The sequence below is a fragment of the Mirounga angustirostris genome, unplaced genomic scaffold, assembly GCF_029215605.1.
Source record: "Mirounga angustirostris isolate CCGP_5_RB_7025 unplaced genomic scaffold, mMirAng1.0.hap1 SCAF_4, whole genome shotgun sequence".
In the NCBI taxonomy this organism is placed as follows: domain Eukaryota; kingdom Metazoa; phylum Chordata; class Mammalia; order Carnivora; family Phocidae; genus Mirounga; species Mirounga angustirostris.
Genome location: NW_026991712.1, coordinates 166,409,049 through 166,429,522, shown reverse-complemented (window position 1 = coordinate 166,429,522; position 20,474 = coordinate 166,409,049). Strand labels below are relative to the sequence as shown.

Here is a 20,474-nt window from a genome sequence, read left to right as displayed (position 1 = left end):
GAGGCTGCCTTGAGCCATGGGGCCTTGCCCTCCACTCTGCCCAAGATGACCAGCAGGTGAAGCTCCAGTCACGAGGTGGGAGGTTACAACTCAAGGACGGGTGAGGGCTGGAGGCTAGAGCTGGTCACCCCTCCACATGTGAGGGTGGCCACCAGGGAGAGGACCTAGCCCCTTCCCTGTGCCCATCCCCCCTCTCAGCCCTCCCCCACGGTCAGGACAGCCAGCCAGGTCCTGTGGTCACTCACCTGGTCGCCCTTCTCTCCCGAGCTTCCTTGGGGTCCTCGCTCTCCCCGGGGACCCTGTCACCATAGAGAACAAGGCAGCTGGAACCCAGTCTTTCTTCCCCTAGACCCCAGGGCTGGACCGGGACCCGGAGTCCCCATGTCCACAGTTCCTTGTCTCCTCCATCACTCACCGCTGGGCCTGGGGGACCTGGGAGGCCTTCAGATCCTGGTGGGCCCTGGGGACATGAAGGAGCAGAATCAATCACTGTGACTGGGGGAGGTGGGAGATCAGGGGATGGGGCAGGGAACAGGAAACAGAGAGTAGATGGGGATGCCGGGAGGACTCCTCTCCCTGGTTTGCTCCAGCTTCCCTTCTCTTGCCTGAGCTATTGAATCAGCCTCTTAACTAGTCCTGCCACCTCCTGGCTCACTTCAATCCAGCCAGCAACTGGCTGCCATCTCCTCTTCTCCAGCATAGCTCTGATTATAACACTCTCTTGCTCCAAAGCCTTCCATGGCTCCCCTCTGTCCAACTGAATGAGGTACATTCTTTCCACCAGTGCTGGGTTTTGAGGTATCCTGTGATCTAGTACCACCCACCCTTTCCTGCTTCACTTCCTTCTCCCCGTCTTATCTTCTGCCTTGCTTGGTCAGATGGCTGTTTGTACCCCTGGACCTTTGCACAGCTGCCCCCTCTCCCTAGAATGCCTACCATTCCCCCACCCTTTCTGGGGCTCTTAAAACCTTACCAAGGGATTAGATGGCTCCAATCTCTTCCTGAGGTGCCCCCACCTACTCCCTTTGGGATTCCCCAGGATAGATAACCATGTGCCCTCCCCCACCCCCCACTCTATTCGGGGCTCAGGTCCAACAGCACCATCTCAGAGAGGCCTCCCGATCCTCCTTCTAATAGCAACCTGTACACCAGCTGGCCCCTTACCTTGCTCTCTTTTCTCCATTGCTTTCTCATTTATATGCATTAGCTTATTCATCTGTTATCTACCTCCCATTGGAATGTGAGCTCCTGAGATCAAGGGGCACAGGTGCCTGTTTTATTCACTGTGGCACCCCCAGAACAGCCTGCTACCCAGAAGTCCCCTGAGGAATGTCTGTTATTGAGTAAATGCACAGGGGGTCGGCTACATCCCATCCGGGCCTCACTGACGTGTGAGGGGAAGGGAAGACTAAGGTTTTGGCAGGTTGGTCACAGAGGGACTCGGGTGCAAGTCCACGCGCTGCCCTAACTCACTCACTGACTCGCGGCAGCCTGCTGGGTGAGCCATGTCACTTCCTGAGCCTCGGGATAACCTCTCTGATGTGATGGCCTCACCTGATAACAGCCCCCGCCCCCGCGCTCACCCAGCCTGGAAAGGTGGCTCTGGGCTTGCGGGTCAGGCCAGGCTCCAAGCTGGGTCTGGGGTCCCCCACCTGCCCTGCCCCTGCCCTGCCCTGCCCGCCCACCTGCCTTTGCAGGGGAAGAGGAAGCCCTGCTGCTGGCTGACCCACCCGACCCCTCCCCACCCCTTGGCAGCCCTGGCCCGCCCATCTCCATGAAACCCGCTCCGACCCTCCTTCCAGCCTTCCCTCCGCCTCTGCCTCCGCCTCCGCCTCCATTGTAACCAGCCTGCACCGCCTGCCTGCGCCGCAGCTGGAGTGACTCAGGGGGCAGGGAAGCGGGGTCAGGTCTCTTCCTTCGCAGGCTGCTCGGAAAGTCTCGGGTGGCCGTGGGGCAGGGACTGCTCCGTTTGGAGCCCTTCCTCCTGCCCCCCCCCCCCCCGCCCCAAGCCGAGCCGCGACTCACCGATTCTCCCTTCTCTCCTGGGGGCCCGACGTAGCCCCGCTCCCCCTTGATGCCCTGACAAGCGACCAGAGAGCTGAATTAGCCCCGTGGCCCACTGTCATGGCGCTAATGCGAGGGGTGGAGACTGCCGCTGGCCCAGGCTGGCACTTACAGGCAGATGGCACGGAGGGAGATGGCTGGGGGAGGGGGCGGGGGGCTGCGCCCCACCCGCCGCTGCGGCCCCCAGCGGAAAGCGGGGCCACGCCCACCCAGCAGCCTCCAGCCCGGGGTAGGGGGTAGGCTTCCCGTGGTCTTCCCACCTCTCCTACCGGCCCCCCCAGGAGGCAGAGCTCAGTCCTGGGGTCTGGGTGCTCGGAGAGTCTGGCCCTCCGGGTGCAGTGACTGCAGTCGACCTCCGAAGTGGAGTGGCAGGGCCACGCTGCGCTACCACAGGGGCTTTGGGGAGCCCTGCATGGACCGAGGGGCAGACAGCCTGGCAGAGGCACAGGCTGAAATGCTTGGAAGGGAAGGAGCCTGCTGGGGGATGCGTCAGCCTGGCCCTGTCATCCCCACCCCCAGGCTCTGCTACCCCCAGAGCCAGCATCCCCTTACTCACGGGCAGTCCTGGGGGGCCCATGGCACCTGGGTAGCCAGGTTGCCCTGGAGGACCCTACAGAGAAAGGGAGACATTACGGGCCAGCCCCCCAACGTTTCTGTTTCCCCCTCCCTGGGCAAAGAGCAGCCATAACCAGGATGACTGAGCTGCCAACTGAGCAAGCACATGCCCATCCGAGGACAGCCACCACCTTGGGCCAGCTCCTAAAGGCCCAGGTTCCTCTGGCTGAGACCACCACCACAAGCCCAGGACTCAGGGACATGTGCCTGCCTGGCCGGGACCTGGGAGCTGAGCCAGAGGAAAAGGCCCAGAGCAGGGAGGATGAGGGTGGGAGTGGAGGAAATGGGGCGTGGAAGGGGCAGCAGGAGGAGCTGGGAAACATTGCTGGAAGCCGGGGGGGGGGGGGGGGGGGGGGGGCGGGGGCGGGCTGTTCACCCCTTCTAGGGGGTTGGGGCACACAGAGATCAGCCTCCTTTGATCCCGAGGGGCTATGAAGACCCTCGATCTGAGGGATCAGGGGCAGTGAGTTTCAAAAGGAATCCACCTCCCATCTTCCACTCAGGAGCCATCGCCGGGGGCCCCACCTCTGCCTCCCCAGGGCTCCTCATCCATCACCTTCCCCTGCCAGCCCCCTCTTACCAGTTCCCCCTTCTCTCCGGTCAGGCCCCTGAGGCCTCGCTCTCCTTGAAGACCCTTGGAGAAAAAAATCATGAGAACCTGCCGGGGAGGGCTGTCCCCACCCAGGCCCCAGCTCCTTTTGCCTCCTCTGCAGCCTTCTGTCCCCAGTCCAGGCAGAGCTGGGAATCACTGATGCCCCCCCCTTTAGGTCCCCAGCAAGGTGACCATGGGGTGTACCCCAGAAGGGTAACTGTGAGAGTTGTAGACTCTCACACAGGGGTGCCTCTCAAGAGCATACCCCCAAGACAGGTAACTATGGAGATATGCCCCCCCAGGTAGGTGACCCTCAGAGGGTACCTCTCAGGCAGGTGACTGTCACTGGTGTGCCCTACTTCGGTTAAGTGGCGGGGCTGTACCTTCAGGAGTTTGACACGTGTGTGCTCCCCTGAGGGGCAACTGTGAGGAGAGGTATCCCTACAATGATGTTCCTCGACCAAAATGTATCACTGGATAGCCAACACTTACCTGTACCCCACCCCCAACCCCCAGCCACAAATCACCTCCTTTTAGGGATGCAGGGGAGAGACATGGGCAGACTGCTCCCTCAGAGCCGTCCCTGTCACTTCTTAGGGTGGAAAGGGAGATCGCTTTCAATCGAAGCCAGAGCCCCCCACCCCTCAGTCCTCACCCTGACTTTTGTGGATTCGCCACAGCGTTAAGGGGCTCTGTCTGCCCCTTCTCCCTTGTGCCCTCAAGAGATGGTGCCCAAATCTTTCCACAACACAAGACAGATGGCTAGACGGACAGATGGCCCCTTCACCCAAGCAAGCAGAAACAGACAAGGTCCGGCCAGGATGAGGACGTGGGGACAGATGGAGCCATGACAAGGAGGGGCCCCGCTCCCTGAGCCTCCACTGCCAGGCCTGGGAGGAGAGGAGCCAGGCCCCCAGGAACACTAAATCTGACAAGCAGGAGGTTAGTTTCCGTGACCCAGGAGGGAGCAACAGTGAGGATGGGGATGATTTAAACACACTTGTGACGATGACGAAGGCAGAGCAATTAACGACACCTGGTGGAAGGAGCAGGTCACGGCACCAGGCACGGGGGTGCCGGGCCCCACGACACCCAGAAACCCAGCTGGCTGGTATCCCACGCCCAGCCTTGGGGCAGCAGATGGGGCCTGGAGCCGAGGAAGAGGAGAGGCAGAGGAGGAAGCTGCGAAGTTCCTCTAGGACGACGGGCAAGGTGCGAGCATGGCTACCTTCGGGTCCCTGGGGTGCCCCGGGGCGGCCCAGCCAAGCAGCGGGGCAGCAACGTGTGCCAGCCCGCGGTGTGGAGCCCTAAAGCTCTGGCATCTTGCCAGGCTCTGTACCAGGGGCCTGGCGGGGCCCCAAGAATTACTTCCAGCAAATCTTCAAGTCAACAGCAAAGGTGGGAGAAGCAGAAGGCAGAAGTGAGAAGGGAGGAATCAACAGGCCCCTGGAGGCACCAGCTTCAAATAAGAAGGTGAAACAGCTCCGAGGCCTGGGGTGATGTGGGTTTGGGGGAGAGAAAAAGGAGATTGTAGGTGGGGGGCTGGGGGGGGAAGAGAAGATGAAAGAAGCAGGAGCAGAGGGAGGAAGGAAAAGGGAAAGAAGTCCGAGACTTGGGAAGATGTCCAAGCCGCTGGGACCACAGGGAACCTGTGTCGTTATGTGCCTGCAGGGGGACAAAGACAAACATGGAGGAGGGGGGCGAGGACTCCACAGGAAGGGAGACAAGCAAACGCCACAGAGACCTGGCTGGCAAGGGGAGGGGAGGTCAAGCAGCACTAGGTTCTTACAGGCAATCCGGGGGAGCCAACAGCACCAGGAAAACCTGGGGGGCCCTGGTGGGAGAAACAGGCAGGTCACAACTCATAGGCATAGTAACCCTGGGCATCGTCTGGGGCAGGGAGTCATGGGGAGAGGAGGTCACAGGATTATTTCCAAGGCAGCTGGAAAAGAGACTCAATGAAGACACCCGCTCCTCCCCCTTGGCTCCAGGAAGAATGGCTCGAGCCATCAGCAGAGATGAGAAACAGTCCCCAGAGTCCAAAGGCCCTGGCCGAGTGCTCCTGAGTCCCGCTGGACACCCTTGCTGGAGTGCAAGCCCCTCGTGCCTGCCACCTGACCTCCAGATGCCCCCAGCTGGGCGGCTCCCACCAGCCACCTGTTCTCCAAAGAAAGCATTTTTGGTTCTTCCAGTCTTTCCTGGACACTTCTAGTTTCCCGCCATAGCAACGCCATGGAGGACTCCAGGGGGGACATCCCTGGCCTGGCCTTTGTAGACCTGTCCTAGAGATGGCCCTAGAGAGCGACGCAGGGCTGTTCCGTCTTAGCCTCCGGCCCCCGTAGCAACTGGTGGCGTGGAGGCATGAAGAGATTCGGTCGGGTTGCCACATACTTTCCTGGCAGCCGAGACCACGAGCCAGAAGCCTAGGCCCTCCCACCAGGGGAGCCTGGGTCCACTGTGCCGGACAGTGTAGGGATGGGGATGGGGAGCCAGGGGTGTGCCCTTGAGGGCCTCCCTGAAGCAGGACCACCAGCAGAGCGGAACAGAGCAGGCCAGTTCCAGGGGCTCGGGTGGTGGGGTTCACAGTCCCCACAGATGCTCTGATGAGGGAAAGGGGCAGGCGGTAGAATTTTCCTCCTTCTGCCCTGACCAGCTTCCTGGACACAAGGCAGCAGAATGGAATCTGGGCATTACAACCCCTTCGAGAGCTTCTCAAGTGGGCCAGGAAACCACGGATACTTACAATAGGGCCTGGAGGACCTGGGGAGCCCCTCATGCCAGGCGGACCCTGTAAAGGAAGCCAAGGGAAATGGAGGGAGAGGCTCAGGCCCCACAGAGCCCCAGGGTCTCTGTGGCCTTCCTCCCAGCTCGCCACCGCCAGAGTCCACAGAGGGCGGGGGATGGCACAGCAGGGCCGTTTTAGCTGAGGTGAAACCTTTCTTTCAGCCCATTCAATCATCCAACAAACATTTATCGAGCAGCTATTATGTCCCAGGCACTAGTTAATAAACCAAACATAAAACTCCCTGCCGTGTGGCACTGATGCTCTAGGGGAAGAGGTGGGCAGTAACAAGTAAAACCGGGGCTGGCGCATGGTGCTCAGCAGATGCGTGTGGAATGTTCCCAAATGAAGAAATACACAGTCTTCAGAGGGTGACACGTGCACTGCATGGAAGGAACTAGGGGTTCTAGGGGTGGTGTATGGGGGCGTCAGTTTCTCCGAGAGGCCAGGGAAGGTCTCCCTGAGAAGGTGATATCTGAGCAAAGGGTGGAAGGGGCGAAGGAGCGAGCCCCGGAGAAGAGCTGAGGGCAGAGGGAGTGGCTGGCCAGGGCGGAAGGGGGTCCCCTGGGCCAGGAGCAGCTGGTGTGCCAGCAGAGCAAGGGACTCCCAGCCGTGAGAGGCGCCAGGTGACCTGAGACTTGGAGGCCCCCAAAGGACTCCCAAGAGACAGGGAGCTACCAGAGGGCCCTGGAGGACACTGGGCAGGAATGAAACTGCCCCCGGGAACTGAGGGCCCCTTGCGTGGAGACACCAGCCCCTTTGGGGTCCTGCCCGGACGAGGGAGGGTCTGGCCCTGGTCTTACCTCTTCTCCTCTCTGGCCGGGCAGCCCTGGAGGACCGGGCAGGCCGGGGCTCCCAGCACAGTCTGGATCCCCCTCGCCGCTGTCTCCCTGGAGAGGGATGGGGTCGGTGAGCTGAGCAGCCAGGGCCCTCCCTATGGGGCCCGGGGCACAGGCGAGCAGCGGGCACGGGGCCACTCACCCGGGCCTCCTCAGCTCTTGGGCGCTCCCGCTCTGTGAAGCACTGAGGGGGACAACAGGAGGCCCTCCGTCAGGCAAGGCACCGGGCGCTGTGCCCACACCAGGCCAGCCCGGAGCCCAGCCCCCTACCCGGGCACAGCTGTCCAGGCCTGGCACGCCGGGGATACCCTGGTCTCCCTTCTCGCCTTTTTCCAGGAGCGCAACTGGGCGGGCTGTCTGCCCCTGGACACAGTCCCTGCAGAGGCTCTGACAAGAGAGAGGGAAGGGCAGCGGGGCATGGGTCCCAGAAGGCCAGGGTAGGCCAAATGAGGGAACCCCACCCCGAACTCAGCCAGGGCACCCTGCCCGTCCACACACTTTCTCTCTCTCTCTCTCTCCTCCTGGCCACATCCCTGCAGCAGCTTTGCTCCATCCTCAGGAGACCCAATCCCAACTCTGGCTTTGAGTTTCCTCCAGGAAGCAGCTCTGTGGGGCCAAGCCAAAGCCACTTTCCAGACAGGCGCGTGGGAGGAGGCGGAGGGGCCCACAGAGGGACCATCTGTCCCGGCTGTTCCTGCAACCTGCCCCCACTGTGAGGACACGCCACGAGGATTCGGGCTGAAAAGGCCAGCTCCAAACACCAGCTTCTCCGCCCAAGGGAGCAAAGGAGTAGCTGCAGGAGGAACTAGGCCCTTTGCAGACACCCTCCGGGATGGGGCTTGCCCTCCTGCCCCGGCAGATCCTGACTGTCACGGGCTCCCCGGTTCGCCCATCCATGGAGGAGTGTCCCTGGACCCCTGGGCAGGAGCCCCTGCTCCACGGTCACTGTTCACTGCCCAGCCCAGGGATAATTGTTGGCATTGACTCAGCACCCATGATGCCAGCCATTGTAATAGGCCTTTGCACACGATCACATTCACTCCTGACTGTGCGATGAGGCAGGTAATCTTGCAAGCATTCTGGAGATGAGAAAGCCAATGCTCGAAGACACGGCGCGACTTGTCTCAGGTAAGTGGGGGCCTGTGCTGGACCCCGCTCTGCTGAGGCCAGAGCTGACACTCGGGCCACAGGCCCAGGCTCCCTCCGGGGTGCCTTCTGACCCCTTCTCCAGACCACACTCGGTTCCCGTTTGGGGTCCTCCATAGAGCACTTGGTTAAGAGGCCGTCAGATGACATGTGGCACAGAAACATGCCAAATCCTGCATTTGGGGTTATGCAATCATGTGCCCAGGGGCAGGACTTGGGGGATCCCCAGCTTGCCAGGAGCCTCAGGGAGAAGAATTGGGGTTTCATTGCCACACTCCACTGTGATCCCACCTGTAGCAGCTGTCAGGAGGTTAACCCGACTGCAAGCTGCCTCTCCAGACATTTGCTGTCCAGAGCGGGGGACAGGGCACGCAGTCCCCAGGCTCTGGCCTGACCGGGACCCATGGGGGAAGTGAGAGGTCCAGGGCACTGGCTAGCCGGTACGACAAGGGGCTGACCGGGACAAGGGGGCTCTGGAGGGACCCCAGAGGATGCTAAGCTGGAGGAGAGGAGAATCCAGGTCTTGTCTCCAGAGGTGACCGAGCAAGGGAGGCCAGACCAGGCCAAAGCCATCAGTGTGATCTTGATGCCATTGGCAGCACGGGCAAGGGCCGACCCTGCCAGGACCCCAAGTCCCCTCCCCTGCACCACTAGAACTGCTCCTGAAATCCTGTCTCCTCCCTGGATTCTTTCTGGATTGTCCTCTGGTCAATCTGTCCTTCTTCCAGCCTCCCAACCCAGTCTCGTCGAAGAACACAAGTAATGTCCACAGCTCCCTGCCTGACGACCCCACAACTGCACTTTCACCCTCCCGCTCTGTTCCAGAAGCTACTAGACCCTGCCCTGGTGTGACCAAGGTGGTACAGGGCCTCACTGGTGGCTCCTGTGGGCAGGCTTTGGGGCAGGAACTGCCCACAACATCCACCATGGGGGTACCTAGACAGGATCCCTTCAAACACTCATTCAGCAAGGCTGGAAGGACCGAGGGTCTGTTACTCGCCAGGCACCGTGCTAGGCCCTGTGTGACAGACACTTGGAGAATGCACATTCCCTGCAAACAGGTCCCGTCTGCAGCTCTCCCTGTGCGGTGCTGAGCACATCCTACAACCATCCTCCCCCTTAGGAGGCTTCTCTCCTTCTCTCCCTCCTCCTTCCCTCTTACCCTCTTACCTTAAGGAGGTGCTGTTCAATTGGTAAGGATCCCTGCAGGAGATAAGACAGGAGGGCTCAGGCAGGTGAGGGGGAAGGGGGACGGAGACTTACGGGATCAGGTGGAGCCTCAGGAAGCCACATGCCACCCTGGCTTCTCCCCGCCTCGCAGGAGGGAGGGAAGAGGGCCCCCACTGCAGCTAAGGGAGCTGGCACAGCCAGGTCAGCCCTGGGAAGGCAAGGAGGGGGCTGCACGGTGACCCAGGCTGGTACCTACCAATTCCGCAGTTAGCCCGGGCTGTCCGGGCAAACCGGTATTTCCAGGCACTCCCTGCGGCCAAGAAGAGATGTGAGTGAGTGGGCTCTTGGACTCTTCTCTCGAGCCGAAGGCCACCCCGCTTCATGCCCACCAGCCCCCCTGCCCCTTCCCTTCCTGCAGCACCGAGAGCCTGACGGGCGCAAGGATGGCGTCCATGCTTAGCTCAAAATCTCCAGACCGTTTGTGGGGAGCGTTGAGGAGGCCCAGAAAGGTGACCCCCAAAAGCAGTCCAACAGGAAGTTTTTCCTACATGTTAGAGGAACGTCAGAAATCGGGCAGAGGGCCTTCTACATAGTAACTACGTTTTTTTCTGTGCTTTTTCCATTTCCTATCTAATCTCACTGAGTCACGGTGCTCTTGGTGAGCTTAAAAACCCAACTTAAAAACAGAACAAAGAATTCAGAGAGGCTAAGTAACTTGCCCAAGATCACAAGATAAGCAAAGTGCAGAGGTGAGATTCAGAGTCAGGACCACTGGCTCCAATCCCCTCTCTTAACCACGATTCCAGCACCTTCCTCAAAAGACATTCCCCAGAACCTTGTGTACACAGCAAGGTGGAGGCTTGGGAGCCAGACCTATGCAGGTGCGAACCCTGACTACCTGGGTAGCATCTGGCAGCTTACTCGGAAAAAAAAAAAAAAAATCTCTGTGCCTCAGTTTCCTTGTCTGTGAAACAGGGATCCTCTATGGTGAGGCGTAGAGGAGACCATGACTGTGAGGAGCTCAGGTGCGGTGTTTCCACCCAGACTCCCTGTGGCCCCTGCAGGCTCACGATGCACATTTGCATATTAAATACCCCCATGGGGGCCCGGAGCATGTTCCCTTTTCAATCCCCAGTGCCTGACACAGGGGAGGCATGCATTAAATAAGCGTGGAGTGAACCCGCCACTGCACACCCTGCTCTCCCCGCACGGGACTTCCTTGGCCCGTTCTGAGAGCTGGCCTCCCTTCAAGTCCCACCTCCCAGTGACAGAACACCGCCACCTTCCCCTGCGAGCCCGCCTGAACTCAGGCCAGGCTCTACCAAGGCCTGAGGCAGACAGGAGTCAGTCTCCCTCCCTCAAGCTCCTGTACCAGTCCTTCTGCATCCCGAGGGAGTTCGCAGGGTGATGTGCTTAGGATAGTCCCCTGCGCAGGGAAAACGCCCTGAACCTGGTCGTTATCCTTATGCACCTAAATTATGCACCCCCCCCACCCCCACCCCCCCACTCCCCGCTCCACTTGCCATTGCCTATGTGTCAGTTCAAGGCTGATACTTGGTGATTTTCTTTCCCTGCCCTCCTGGAACTAAATGTCCCACCTGTTGTCCTACCATAGAAGCCAAGAGCTACCCACTCACTGGCTACTAACTACATAGCCTCAGGCACATTGCTTGACCTCCCTGCCTCAGTTTCCCCTTCTGGGAAATGGATGGAGGATTACAGGAGATTTCATTACTTGGCAAATAAATGCTGTCTATCTCTGGGCCCGTTTCTGAGCCTGGAGACGAGGAGCTGCCGGGCCCTCCCTTCCTTGAAAGGACTACAGGGCCGACCTGGCGAGGAAGAGCTGTATCTTGCCTGGCACGGGGCAGGGGCCTGTTAGTGGCAGCCTTGGCTTGTTCTCCAGCACTGGCACTGGGCGAGGACTCTGGTGCCTGGGACCAGACTCTGCAGTCACTCTTTTCTGCCTTGTTCCCTCAGCATGTCTTGGCAGGGTTCACACTCTATCAGCGTGTTAATGGGTCACTTTGAAATGACTCTCATGCTTCCCCAAGCAAACTGCAAGACCCCTGCAGACAGATTCCTGTTTCCTGGTGGTGCAGCAGGAGGCTGGGACACTTGGTAAATGTGTGGTTGGCCCATGGGGGACTGAGAGTTGGCTCTAGTTCTGAGCTCTTGATGAGACAGAGAGAATTGGATCCCGGCAGAGACTCCCATCAGCAATGGGGACTCACCAGAACAGATTCTCACCCCAGGGAGGCAGCGGGGGATGTATAAAATCTCCGGGGGGGTGGGGGGTGGGGGGAGTAGTTTGTAAAAAGCTTCCATGTGATTCTGCTCTGCTTCTTCAGGAGCTGGGAGCCAGACATGCAGAAGCCACTGTCTGTCCCTCCTAGGACCTTCAGAGAACGGGGCCTGTGTGCATGCCGCTGGGGAGCTGTCCTGCAGGGCAGTGGCAGGGAGGAGAAAATGCTGGGCGCTGGGGAAGCCCAGTCCCGCACTAATTCCGAGCCGAATGACCTCAGACAGGATACTTCACCTCCCGGAGCCCGTTTGCCCAGCTGAGACTTAGGGAGAACACCATCTGCCTATCGTTGACATGAGACTCCCATGAACGAGAGAATGGATATAAAATAATCATAGTCGGGCGCCTGGGGTGGCTCAGTTGGTTAAGCGACTGCCTTCGGCTCAGGTCATGATCCTGGAGTCCCGGGATCGAGTCCCCGCATCGGGCTCCCTGCTCAGCCGGGAGCCTGCTTCTCCCTCTGACCCTCCCCCCTCTCATGCTCTACCTCATTCTCTCTCAAATAAATAAAATCTTTAAAATAAATAAATAAAAATAAAATAATCATAGTCACCAGCCTAATGATGGCTAATGCCTTCGAAGCATTTACTATGTGCCAGGCATGGTTCTACACATTTCGCATGCATTAACTTGTTTAAAATTCACAAAAGCCCCATGAGGTCCGTGCTATAATTATATCCACTTAACAGATGAAGGAACTGAGACACAGAGAGGGTAAGTAACCTGCCGCACACCACACCACTAGCACCTGGCAGAGCGAGAGCGGGGTGCAAAGTCAGGCTGGTGGGCTCCGGAATGCACTCTCTCAGCACAGGGCCACACGGACCTCCACCCCCACGGCTCTCCCCTCACTGTCCTGGCCTCCCTGTCATCCCCCCAACTGTCGGGCACAGTCCCACCCCCGGGGCTTTGCACCTGCTGCTTTCACTGTCAGGAATGCTCTCCCTCGTGGGCTTACTCACTCGCTTCCTCTAAGTCTGGATTCTTTCTAACGCTCTTCTCGAACATCTTCCTTGCCCTCCTCCCACTTTCTGACCCCACGCCCTGCTTTATCTTCCTCCTTCCTCCTTGCATGAATGAATGTTGCATACTGCTCCAAGACAGGGGAGCGCCACGCCGGTGTAAGGGATTATTTGATCCAGATCCTGGGTTCCTGACCAAGGCCTGACCTTAGCCTGAGCTTGGCCTGGGTGTCAGTAGGGTGCCTGGGCCGGCACACAGCAGGGCATTCCTCAAGAAAGGGCTGAGACGGCCCACAGCCTGCCCTAAGGGATCAATGGGCGCCCCCCCCCCCCCATGTCGCTCTGGAGAGCAGGAACCTAGAGGAGTGAGGACGGCACGCATCGGTGTTGGGTGGAGGCAAAGCACACTCAGGGGCCAGCACAGAGCCCCAGCCCTGCCTCCCCGCCACCCTGCCTCCCAGACTCCCATTCTCTCCTCCCCCTTTACCTGTAGCCCGGGCATTCCAGGAGGGCCAGGTGGTCCGGGAACACCTGGGGGACCCTGAGGGAGAGGAGAAGTAATCAGACCCCAAAGAAAGCTCTGTCCCACCGCTGGGGGTGGCAGCATTAGGGTGGGCAAGCCATGGGGCGCTGGCGGACAAGTGGAGAGACAGAGGAGACAAGCGACACACACCTGAGGGCCCGGCTGCCAGGAGCTGCCCATCCAAAGTCCCGGAGCACCCTGGGTGGGAGTGGGGGTCGCAAAAGAAGGGAGAGGTTATAGGCAACGTCCACACCAAGCGCAGGGCTGCGTGAGGAGGCAGCTGGCTGGGGCGCAAAGCCCTGCGGGGCCCGCGCATCTTGAGCCAACGCAGGAAGCCAGGCCTCTCCCCCGGCTGGGGGGAGGGCTCTCAGAGCCACTTACCGGCATGCCAGAGAAGATGGGGTCCCCTCGAGAGGGGCAGGAACACTCCCCTGGCTCACCCTGAAAAGACAAGAGCTCTTGTCAGAGGGGGGCGAGGATGGAGGACCTTCTGGAAGCCAACATCTGGGAGGCAGCAAGGGCTGTAGGATGGAGAGGCCAGGGTTTAAATCCAGGACCCGCCTCTTACAAATGTGCCCTTGGGCAACCGGTTCAACCCCTCGAGTCTCAGTGTCCTCATCTGTAAAATGAGGGTAATTGCACCAAATGCATAGACCATCAGGAGGGTCGACTGGATGAACGTACACAGAGTCCCTGCCACATGGGAAGCCCTTATGCCCCCAAGGGCTGGATGTTGCTGCTATTCCTGTCGGTTTGGGTTCAGCGTCTTCTGCCGCACAGGTGTTCTGCCTCCCGGACGCTCGAGGCTTGGCCGCTGCCGTCCCACTCCCCTTGGCCTGGCCCAGGCCCCCACCTCTCTGCCCTCTCACCACTGGTCCTCTCCAACTTAGCGCCTGCCCCAGCCTCTAACTCAGGCCCATCTGCAAATGCAGCTGCCCCCATGGGGCCCTTGGGGCTCTCTGGGTCGCCTGGGATCCTGGTTGTGCCCTGGGCCAGCAACCAGGTGAAGTGAGAAGTGTTCGGGGCCCCTGCTTCCTGGAACCAGGGGGCTGGCGGTAGCAAGGAGACCAGGATGACTCCTCAGCTTCTGTGCTCCAGTCCAGAGCCACCACTGCATGTATAGGTTCCCCTGGGGGCGGGGCTCCTGGGGCGGTTAATTTCCCCCCCAGTATTGGCCACAGGGCCTTGGGACTCACCTTCACTCCCTGAGGTCCCTTTTCACCCTGCAGGGAAGAAACACAGTGAGGTGAGTAGATAGGGGTGTGGAGGCAAGACACCATAGCTTCCTGCTGTCCTGAGACGCTGTACTCACCGGCATCCCTCTGGCTCCTGGAGGTCCGGTTTGTCCTTGCTGCCCATCTGTGCCCTGAGGGGAGAGAGCCCAGGGTCAGCGGCGAGCCTGGACTGCAGCCAGCCGTGTGGCCCACGTGCAGGGGAGGGTGATAGGACAAGCAGAAGCCTGTGTCCCAGTGTCCCTGTCCTCGAGGAGGGGACTCTGGCACAGGAGACAAGGAGCGGAGGAAGCAGGAAGACTGGCACTTCCCGCGCGCCTTCTGGGTGTCGGACACTGGGCCAAGCACCTGTCAGACGACGCTGAGTGGGATCCCCCTCCCAGCCCTGCAGGACGGCACTGTTCTGTTTGACAGGTGAGGAAACTCAGGCTTAAGGAAATTTCGTAACAGACCCCCCATTACGACTGCACCAGCTACAGGTGGCCCGAGGCGCCTGCTCTCTCCCGGCCTGTCCCTTTCATGCTTGACACACATCCTATCACAAAGGTTATCTCAGATGACTTAGCAGGAGATAGGAAATTTCTGCTCTTATTTTCTCACCGAGGATTTAGAGACTCTGAAAGGCTGTCACTTGCCTGGGATCACACCACTAGCCCTGTGTGTGGGGCTGAGACTGGAAAGCCTCCTGGATGGGGTTGGGCCTGAGGGAAGAAAGTCTGGAGAAGTCCGCCGGGCTGCACAATGGCATTCTGATGGCCGCCTTTCTGTGGGCTCTGCCATCTTCACACTAGGGACTCGAAACTCCATGAGGACCAGGACCGCCTTTGCCTTTAACCTCTGCCTTTCCCCTCGGGCTCCCTGGGACAGGCCGGGACCCTGACGGTCCAGCTCCAGTGGGCCGTACAGACTGGCGGTGTGGACGTAGGCAGGGCGCTGGCCCTTCTGGGCTTCCCCATGCACCCTCGGGAGGACTCTGTCAGTGATTGCCAAACTGGAACCGTAAAGATAGAAAAGGATCCGTAGGGATCCGTAAAGATAGAAAAGGTCTCTTTCACTGGGCTCTTTTCCACATTACCAAAAGCCCAAGAAAAATTACACATTTGCCCACGACCCAGCATGGCACAGGCCGGCTGAAAGGTAGCATTTCTTTGATTTTGGCTAGAATTATACCATCTTGTAAAATTCTAGTGGGTTCGTGTGGAGCAGAAGCTATTATACAGGTATTTGATGAATGAAAATGAGGAAATGCACTTATTATTACTTAATCTCTGCGATTTGTTCAATAGACACGTCTTTTAAAGCATGGGACTCATTGGTGGGATAGTCATAAAGAGAGGTCTTTGAGGGTAATGAGGTTGGAAGTATTGCTGGTCTAGAGAGATCTGTGCTGTCCAGTAGGGTAGCCCATAGCCACATGTGCTTATTTAAATTTAAATTAATTAAAATTAAATGAAATTTACAGTTTAGCTCCTGAGTTACACTGGCCACAGTTCGGGTGCTCAATAACCGTATGTGGCTCGGGCAGAGGAGAATAGAACATCATTATGGATAGTTCGATGGGGCAGCACTCATTTAGAAGATCCCCCAAGGCCTGAGATTTGAAGTGGGGGTGGGTGAGTTCACATACGTGCTTTGAGTCAGATAGACCTGGGTTCAAGTTCTGACTCTGCCGCCTCAGTCTCTGGCCTTCAGCTTTCCTCATCTATGAAACAGGGACAATAACAGCCATTCCCTTACAGGGCTATTGGGAGGTTTAGGCGGATCTCTGTGGGTCTAGAGCTTAGCACCAGGCTCAGCAGTCACTGCTCCCAAAATGGTGGTGATCAGTAACGTCATTAGTCAGGTGCCCCTGTCCAGACAGTGTGGTCTTCTTTCTCGGAGGCTGGGCTTCTCTCCTCCCATCCCCCATTCTGCCAGGCCCCAGCGGGGTCAGCCCTGTGCCCTCTTCCCAGCAGTAAGAGCCTTGGCCCCAGCAAGCCTCCAGCACAGAGCGCAGAGAGGACCCTTACCGGAGGCCCAGAGACACTGGCACCAGGGGGCCCCATAGGCCCAGCAGCTCCTTTCAGTCCCGGAGACCCCTGGGGAAGAGAAGACATGGAGGCTACCAGGAGCAATCAGGCAGGTGGGATGCATCAGACCAGGTCTTGGGTGGCCCTGTGGTGGGCATGTCACAGGTCCCCTGTCCCCTGTCCCCTGAGCCAGGGCACTCCAAAGCACCACAGGGCCAGTGCCTGACGAGGCAGAGACTCACCTTGACGCCCTTCTCTCCAACGGGTCCAGGTGGTCCCCGAGGTCCTGGAAGTCCCTGCAGATGGAAGCACAGCTAGTTAACCCTTATCCTAAAGCGGCCCCTTCCCACCCACCACCCCCAGCCTCCTCTAGGCCCAAAGCAGACGTACCTGAATGCCAGGCAAACCCTGGACTCCAGGTTCCCCCTGCAAGTCAGAAAATACAGACTGGGCCACAGCTGCCCAAGCCAACCTGTCCCACTGGCATACCTGGTCTGGGGTGGGGTATATACCAGCTGAAACTCGAGAGAGCTCCCCAGGAAGATTGTGAGGGTGAGAGAGGCTGGGGGCCAAGACAAGGTCCTCTATAGAAGTAATGGCAGGCTAGGGCTGCTGACCAATTCCCTACCCCAGAGCTGTGCCCTTGAGCATTGGAAGGCAGGCAGAGCTGTGTAGTTTGGGGGATGGATAGGAGTGGGCAGCTGGCTAATGGAAGTGTTGGGAGGGCTGGGGGGGGGGGCAGGTAGGCAAAGGTAAGGCTAAAAACTCACCTGGGGCCCTTGGGCTCCCTTTCCTGGAGGCCCGGGCTCTCCCTGAAGAGGCAGAGGGACAATCCTTGGCTTGAGATTCCCCGCTCACCCTTAAAACCCCCTTCCCCAGCCTCTTCCCCTTAATCTTCTTACTTCCACCTTCTCCCTACTCTGTAGCCCATCTTCCCCACTCCAGGCCCTATGCCCCCATGTATCTGCCCACTCCTACCCTCATTACACACCTGCAGCCCAGGTTCCCCATACGCACACATACCTGGATGCCCTTCAGTCCTGGGGGCCCTTGAACTCCAGGTAGACCAGGCCGGCCCTAAAAGATACAAGTGGCCCATGCGTCCCACAGGGGAAAGGGTGTAGGTGGGAGAAAAGGCAAAACTCAGGCAGGGAAAGACCAGAGGGCAGGCAGCCAGAACTCACCGGTTTACCAGGCCGGCCCACACCTTCTGGGCCCGGCTCTCCTTTGGGGCCCGGCTTCCCAGGCAGTCCCGCCACGTTCATCACTGCCTCCTGCAGGCTGGGGCAGGCAGTGCAGCCATCACCCTGGTCAGAGATGGGCACAGCCAGGAGCCCTGAGCCAGGGCTGACAGCGGGGCCAGGAGGAGGCCTCGGAAAGGGAGTCCCTGTGCCCCTCTAAGAGCTCTGCCCCTCCACCGCCCCCACCTCAGTCTGGGAAATCAAGACAGCCCCTGACACTCTTTGCTCTTCTCCCTGCCGTGGAGAAGACCTGAGGCATCCCCACCCAGTGACACTGGTATCCTGTAAGGCTCACAGCCTGACTCTGCCGTCCTTCACCTCATTAACTCTCAGCCTGATTTCTTTTGGTCCACGCAACAAAATGCCCTCTGCCCGACTGACCTTTTCTCCTTTCGGGCCCAGGGGGCCCCGAACCCCAGGCTCTCCTGACAGTCCCGGCTGCCCCGTGGTGCCTGGCACTCCAGGATCTCCAGGATTGCCAGCATCACCCTGTAAGGAGTAGGGGTCAAGGAGGGTAGACCCAGCCCTGGGAACTAAAGGCACTCGGAGCCCTTCGCTGGGGCTGGGGGCTGCACAGGGAGTGGAGAGAGGGCACAAGGCAATCAGGAAAACGAGGTGGAAAGCTCATCAGACAGGTGGTGCCCACCCATGCCCACAAGGTTCTCACCTTCTGCCCCTTCGGTCCACGCTCTCCAGCCTTGCCCTGGGGAGAAAGCATTTCTAGCACCCATTCACTCGCAGCGGACACCCCTAAGTGTCCGGCACGGTGTTAGACCCAGGGAATACAGCAGTATGCAAAACAGACCACAATCCCTGCTCTCGTTCTAGGGAAGCGATACTGTATAGATACGGAGAAGAGACGAGCAAGTTACTTAACCTCTCTGTGACTCGGTTTCCTTATGCATCAACGGGGATGATAAAAATGGCACTGGGGGCGCCTGGGTGGCTCAGATGGTTAAGCGTCTGCCTTCGGCTCAGGTCATGATCCCAGGGTCCTGGGATCAAGTCCCGCATCAGGCTCCCTGCTAGGCGGGGAGCCTGCTTCTCCCTCTGCCTCTGCCTCTCTCTCTCTCTCTCTGTCTATCTGACTCTCATGAATAAATAAATAAAACATTTTAAAAAAAAATGGCACTGGCCTCTACCCTGCAGCGTCCCTGTGAGGCTAGAGGCGCCGGGCCATGGGAAGCAGCGCGCGGCCCAGAGCGAGCCCCATGCCCACGCTCACCGCTCTCAGTGAAGCGGTAACAATAATGGGCCCGTGGCAGCCTTCGCTTCCTGGATGCCTATTGCGGCCGGCGGGGTGCTTCACGCACAGCACCCCGAGGCTTTCCAACAACGCCACGCGGAGGAAACAGAGACATGGAGAGGAAAAATAACTTGCTCGAGTCAAAGAGTGAGTAAAAAGGCAGCGCTGGAGTTTGAAACCAGGCCCGTCTGGTCCCAAGTTGGTGCTCTGTGCGCCCTGCCCGGAGGAAGGGCTGAGGTCCCTGAGGCCAAGCTCCTCTGGGGACAGAAGCACTGATGCTTCCACACCCTCCCACCTACTCCCCGCTGTCCAGGGAGCCAAGCGACCCAGGCAGGGGTCCCCCCACCCCGAGCCCTGCCTGCAACAATGCAGGAATCCACCTGTTTTCCCGGCAAGCTGAAGCCTGGAGGCCCAGGCTCTCCTTTCTCTCCAGGAGGGCCAGGCAAGGTCACCGTGTAGCTGTCCCCATCCTGAGGCCTGGACAGGGCTGGGCACGGCTCACAAGGCTCCCCCTGCCAAGCAAGGACACAGGGTCGGGGTTGGGGGGGAGGATCCCAGGTCAGGTTTGGGATCTGGGGTCTGGGGAATCGAGCTGGCCCTGACACAGCACCTCTGCTGGGCGAGGGATATCTCAGGAGAGATTGTGGGAGGACAGGTAAGAATTGAAGGTGGGGGCGATGTCATTAAGGTCTTGAACGCCATGCTAAGGAGCAAGATGTTACCCTCAGGCAGTGGGGAGCCTCGACGGGCTGGAATTAGAGCAAATGTGTGCTGAGGAAGTTCACCCTGGCTGCAGCACGGAGAACGTCCCCAGACTCACCTTCTCTCCTTTGATGCCTGTGGGTCCCACTGGCCCTCGTGGGCCCTGTGTGATTAAAAAAAAAAAAACAAGACATGTGTGAGGACCGGCACCTGCCTGCCTGGGCTATGCTGGGCACAGTCTGGGTCTGTGGCCCCCCCACCCCACCCCCCTGCCGGCAGCAGGCAGCACTTCCCACGTTTCCTCCCCAGAGCACACTCACCTGCTGGCCGGCTGGCCCTGCCTCCCCAAAATTCCCCTGGAGCAAAGCAGAGAACATAGGGTCAAAATGAGGCAGCATGACAGGTGCTGGGTCAGTCCCAAACCACAAAAGTAGCCACCTGTGAGGACTTCTAGACTGACCACCCCTCTCATGTCCTGCCTAGGGAAACTGAGGCCCAGAGAGGGAAGGGGATTTCCCCCAAGGTTCCCAGGAGGGTCTGTGGCAGGTTCCTGCCCCCGGCCTCACTTCACAGAATCCCAGCCCCACACTCAGCCTTCACCCGGCACACAGAGATCATTCATTCATTCATCCGACAGCTATTCGGTGGACGTCTACACAGCGTGCAGGGCCAAGGTGCTGGTCGGATGCAGTGAGCAGCACATAAACACCTTGTGGAGTTTACACACTTGTGGGGACAACCAGAACTTTATGAAGTCATAGCAGGTGTAAACCGGGATGAGTGCCACAAAGGGAACAGGCAGGGAGATGAGACGGGGGAGGCCGCTTTGGACAGGGGGTCAGAGAATTGTTGAGCACGATTATTATCAGAAAGGCGAGAATCAGGCCAGCCAGCAAAAGCAGTGGGGGGAGAGTAGAGAAGAACGTGCTAGAAGGTGGGCGCCACAAGTTCAGAATCTAAGAGGTGGGAGTGGCCTTGACACAGTCCCGAGTGGAAGGAGGCCTCACATCTAAAGCCCGAGAACCGGGGAGAGGAGAGCCAGCAGA

General features: G+C 59.1%; 1 protein-coding gene across 20 annotated transcripts in view; it reads right to left on the bottom strand.

Annotated features, from left to right (window-relative positions):
- Nucleotides 1-20,474, bottom strand: part of COL16A1 (collagen type XVI alpha 1 chain) — a 50,292-nt gene that overhangs the window by 13,840 nt on the left and 15,978 nt on the right. For 6 of the 20 annotated variants that reach the window (XM_064589593.1, XM_064589594.1, XM_064589577.1 and 3 more), the window contains 28 exons: nt 19,749-19,784; nt 19,547-19,591; nt 19,107-19,238; nt 18,148-18,183; nt 17,862-17,969; nt 17,424-17,546; nt 17,263-17,316; nt 17,010-17,051; nt 16,630-16,665; nt 16,482-16,535; nt 16,240-16,308; nt 14,311-14,364; nt 14,195-14,221; nt 13,380-13,439; nt 13,149-13,196; nt 12,963-13,016; nt 9,465-9,518; nt 9,209-9,241; nt 7,163-7,279; nt 7,035-7,076; nt 6,857-6,943; nt 6,015-6,059; nt 5,061-5,105; nt 3,260-3,313; nt 2,621-2,674; nt 2,026-2,079; nt 416-460; nt 246-299 (listed from right to left, as the gene is read on the bottom strand). In XM_064589593.1, coding sequence (XP_064445663.1) covers nt 246-299; nt 416-460; nt 2,026-2,079; nt 2,621-2,674; nt 3,260-3,313; nt 5,061-5,105; nt 6,015-6,059; nt 6,857-6,943; nt 7,035-7,076; nt 7,163-7,279; nt 9,209-9,241; nt 9,465-9,518; nt 12,963-13,016; nt 13,149-13,196; nt 13,380-13,439; nt 14,195-14,221; nt 14,311-14,364; nt 16,240-16,308; nt 16,482-16,535; nt 16,630-16,665; nt 17,010-17,051; nt 17,263-17,316; nt 17,424-17,546; nt 17,862-17,969; nt 18,148-18,183; nt 19,107-19,238; nt 19,547-19,591; nt 19,749-19,784 — 1,662 coding nt within the window. The remainder of the gene's footprint in view (nt 1-245; nt 300-415; nt 461-2,025; nt 2,080-2,620; nt 2,675-3,259; nt 3,314-5,060; nt 5,106-6,014; nt 6,060-6,856; nt 6,944-7,034; nt 7,077-7,162; nt 7,280-9,208; nt 9,242-9,464; nt 9,519-12,962; nt 13,017-13,148; nt 13,197-13,379; nt 13,440-14,194; nt 14,222-14,310; nt 14,365-16,239; nt 16,309-16,481; nt 16,536-16,629; nt 16,666-17,009; nt 17,052-17,262; nt 17,317-17,423; nt 17,547-17,861; nt 17,970-18,147; nt 18,184-19,106; nt 19,239-19,546; nt 19,592-19,748; nt 19,785-20,474) is intronic. The other 14 variants (XM_064589589.1, XM_064589586.1, XM_064589582.1 and 11 more) reach the window with 13 other exon arrangements.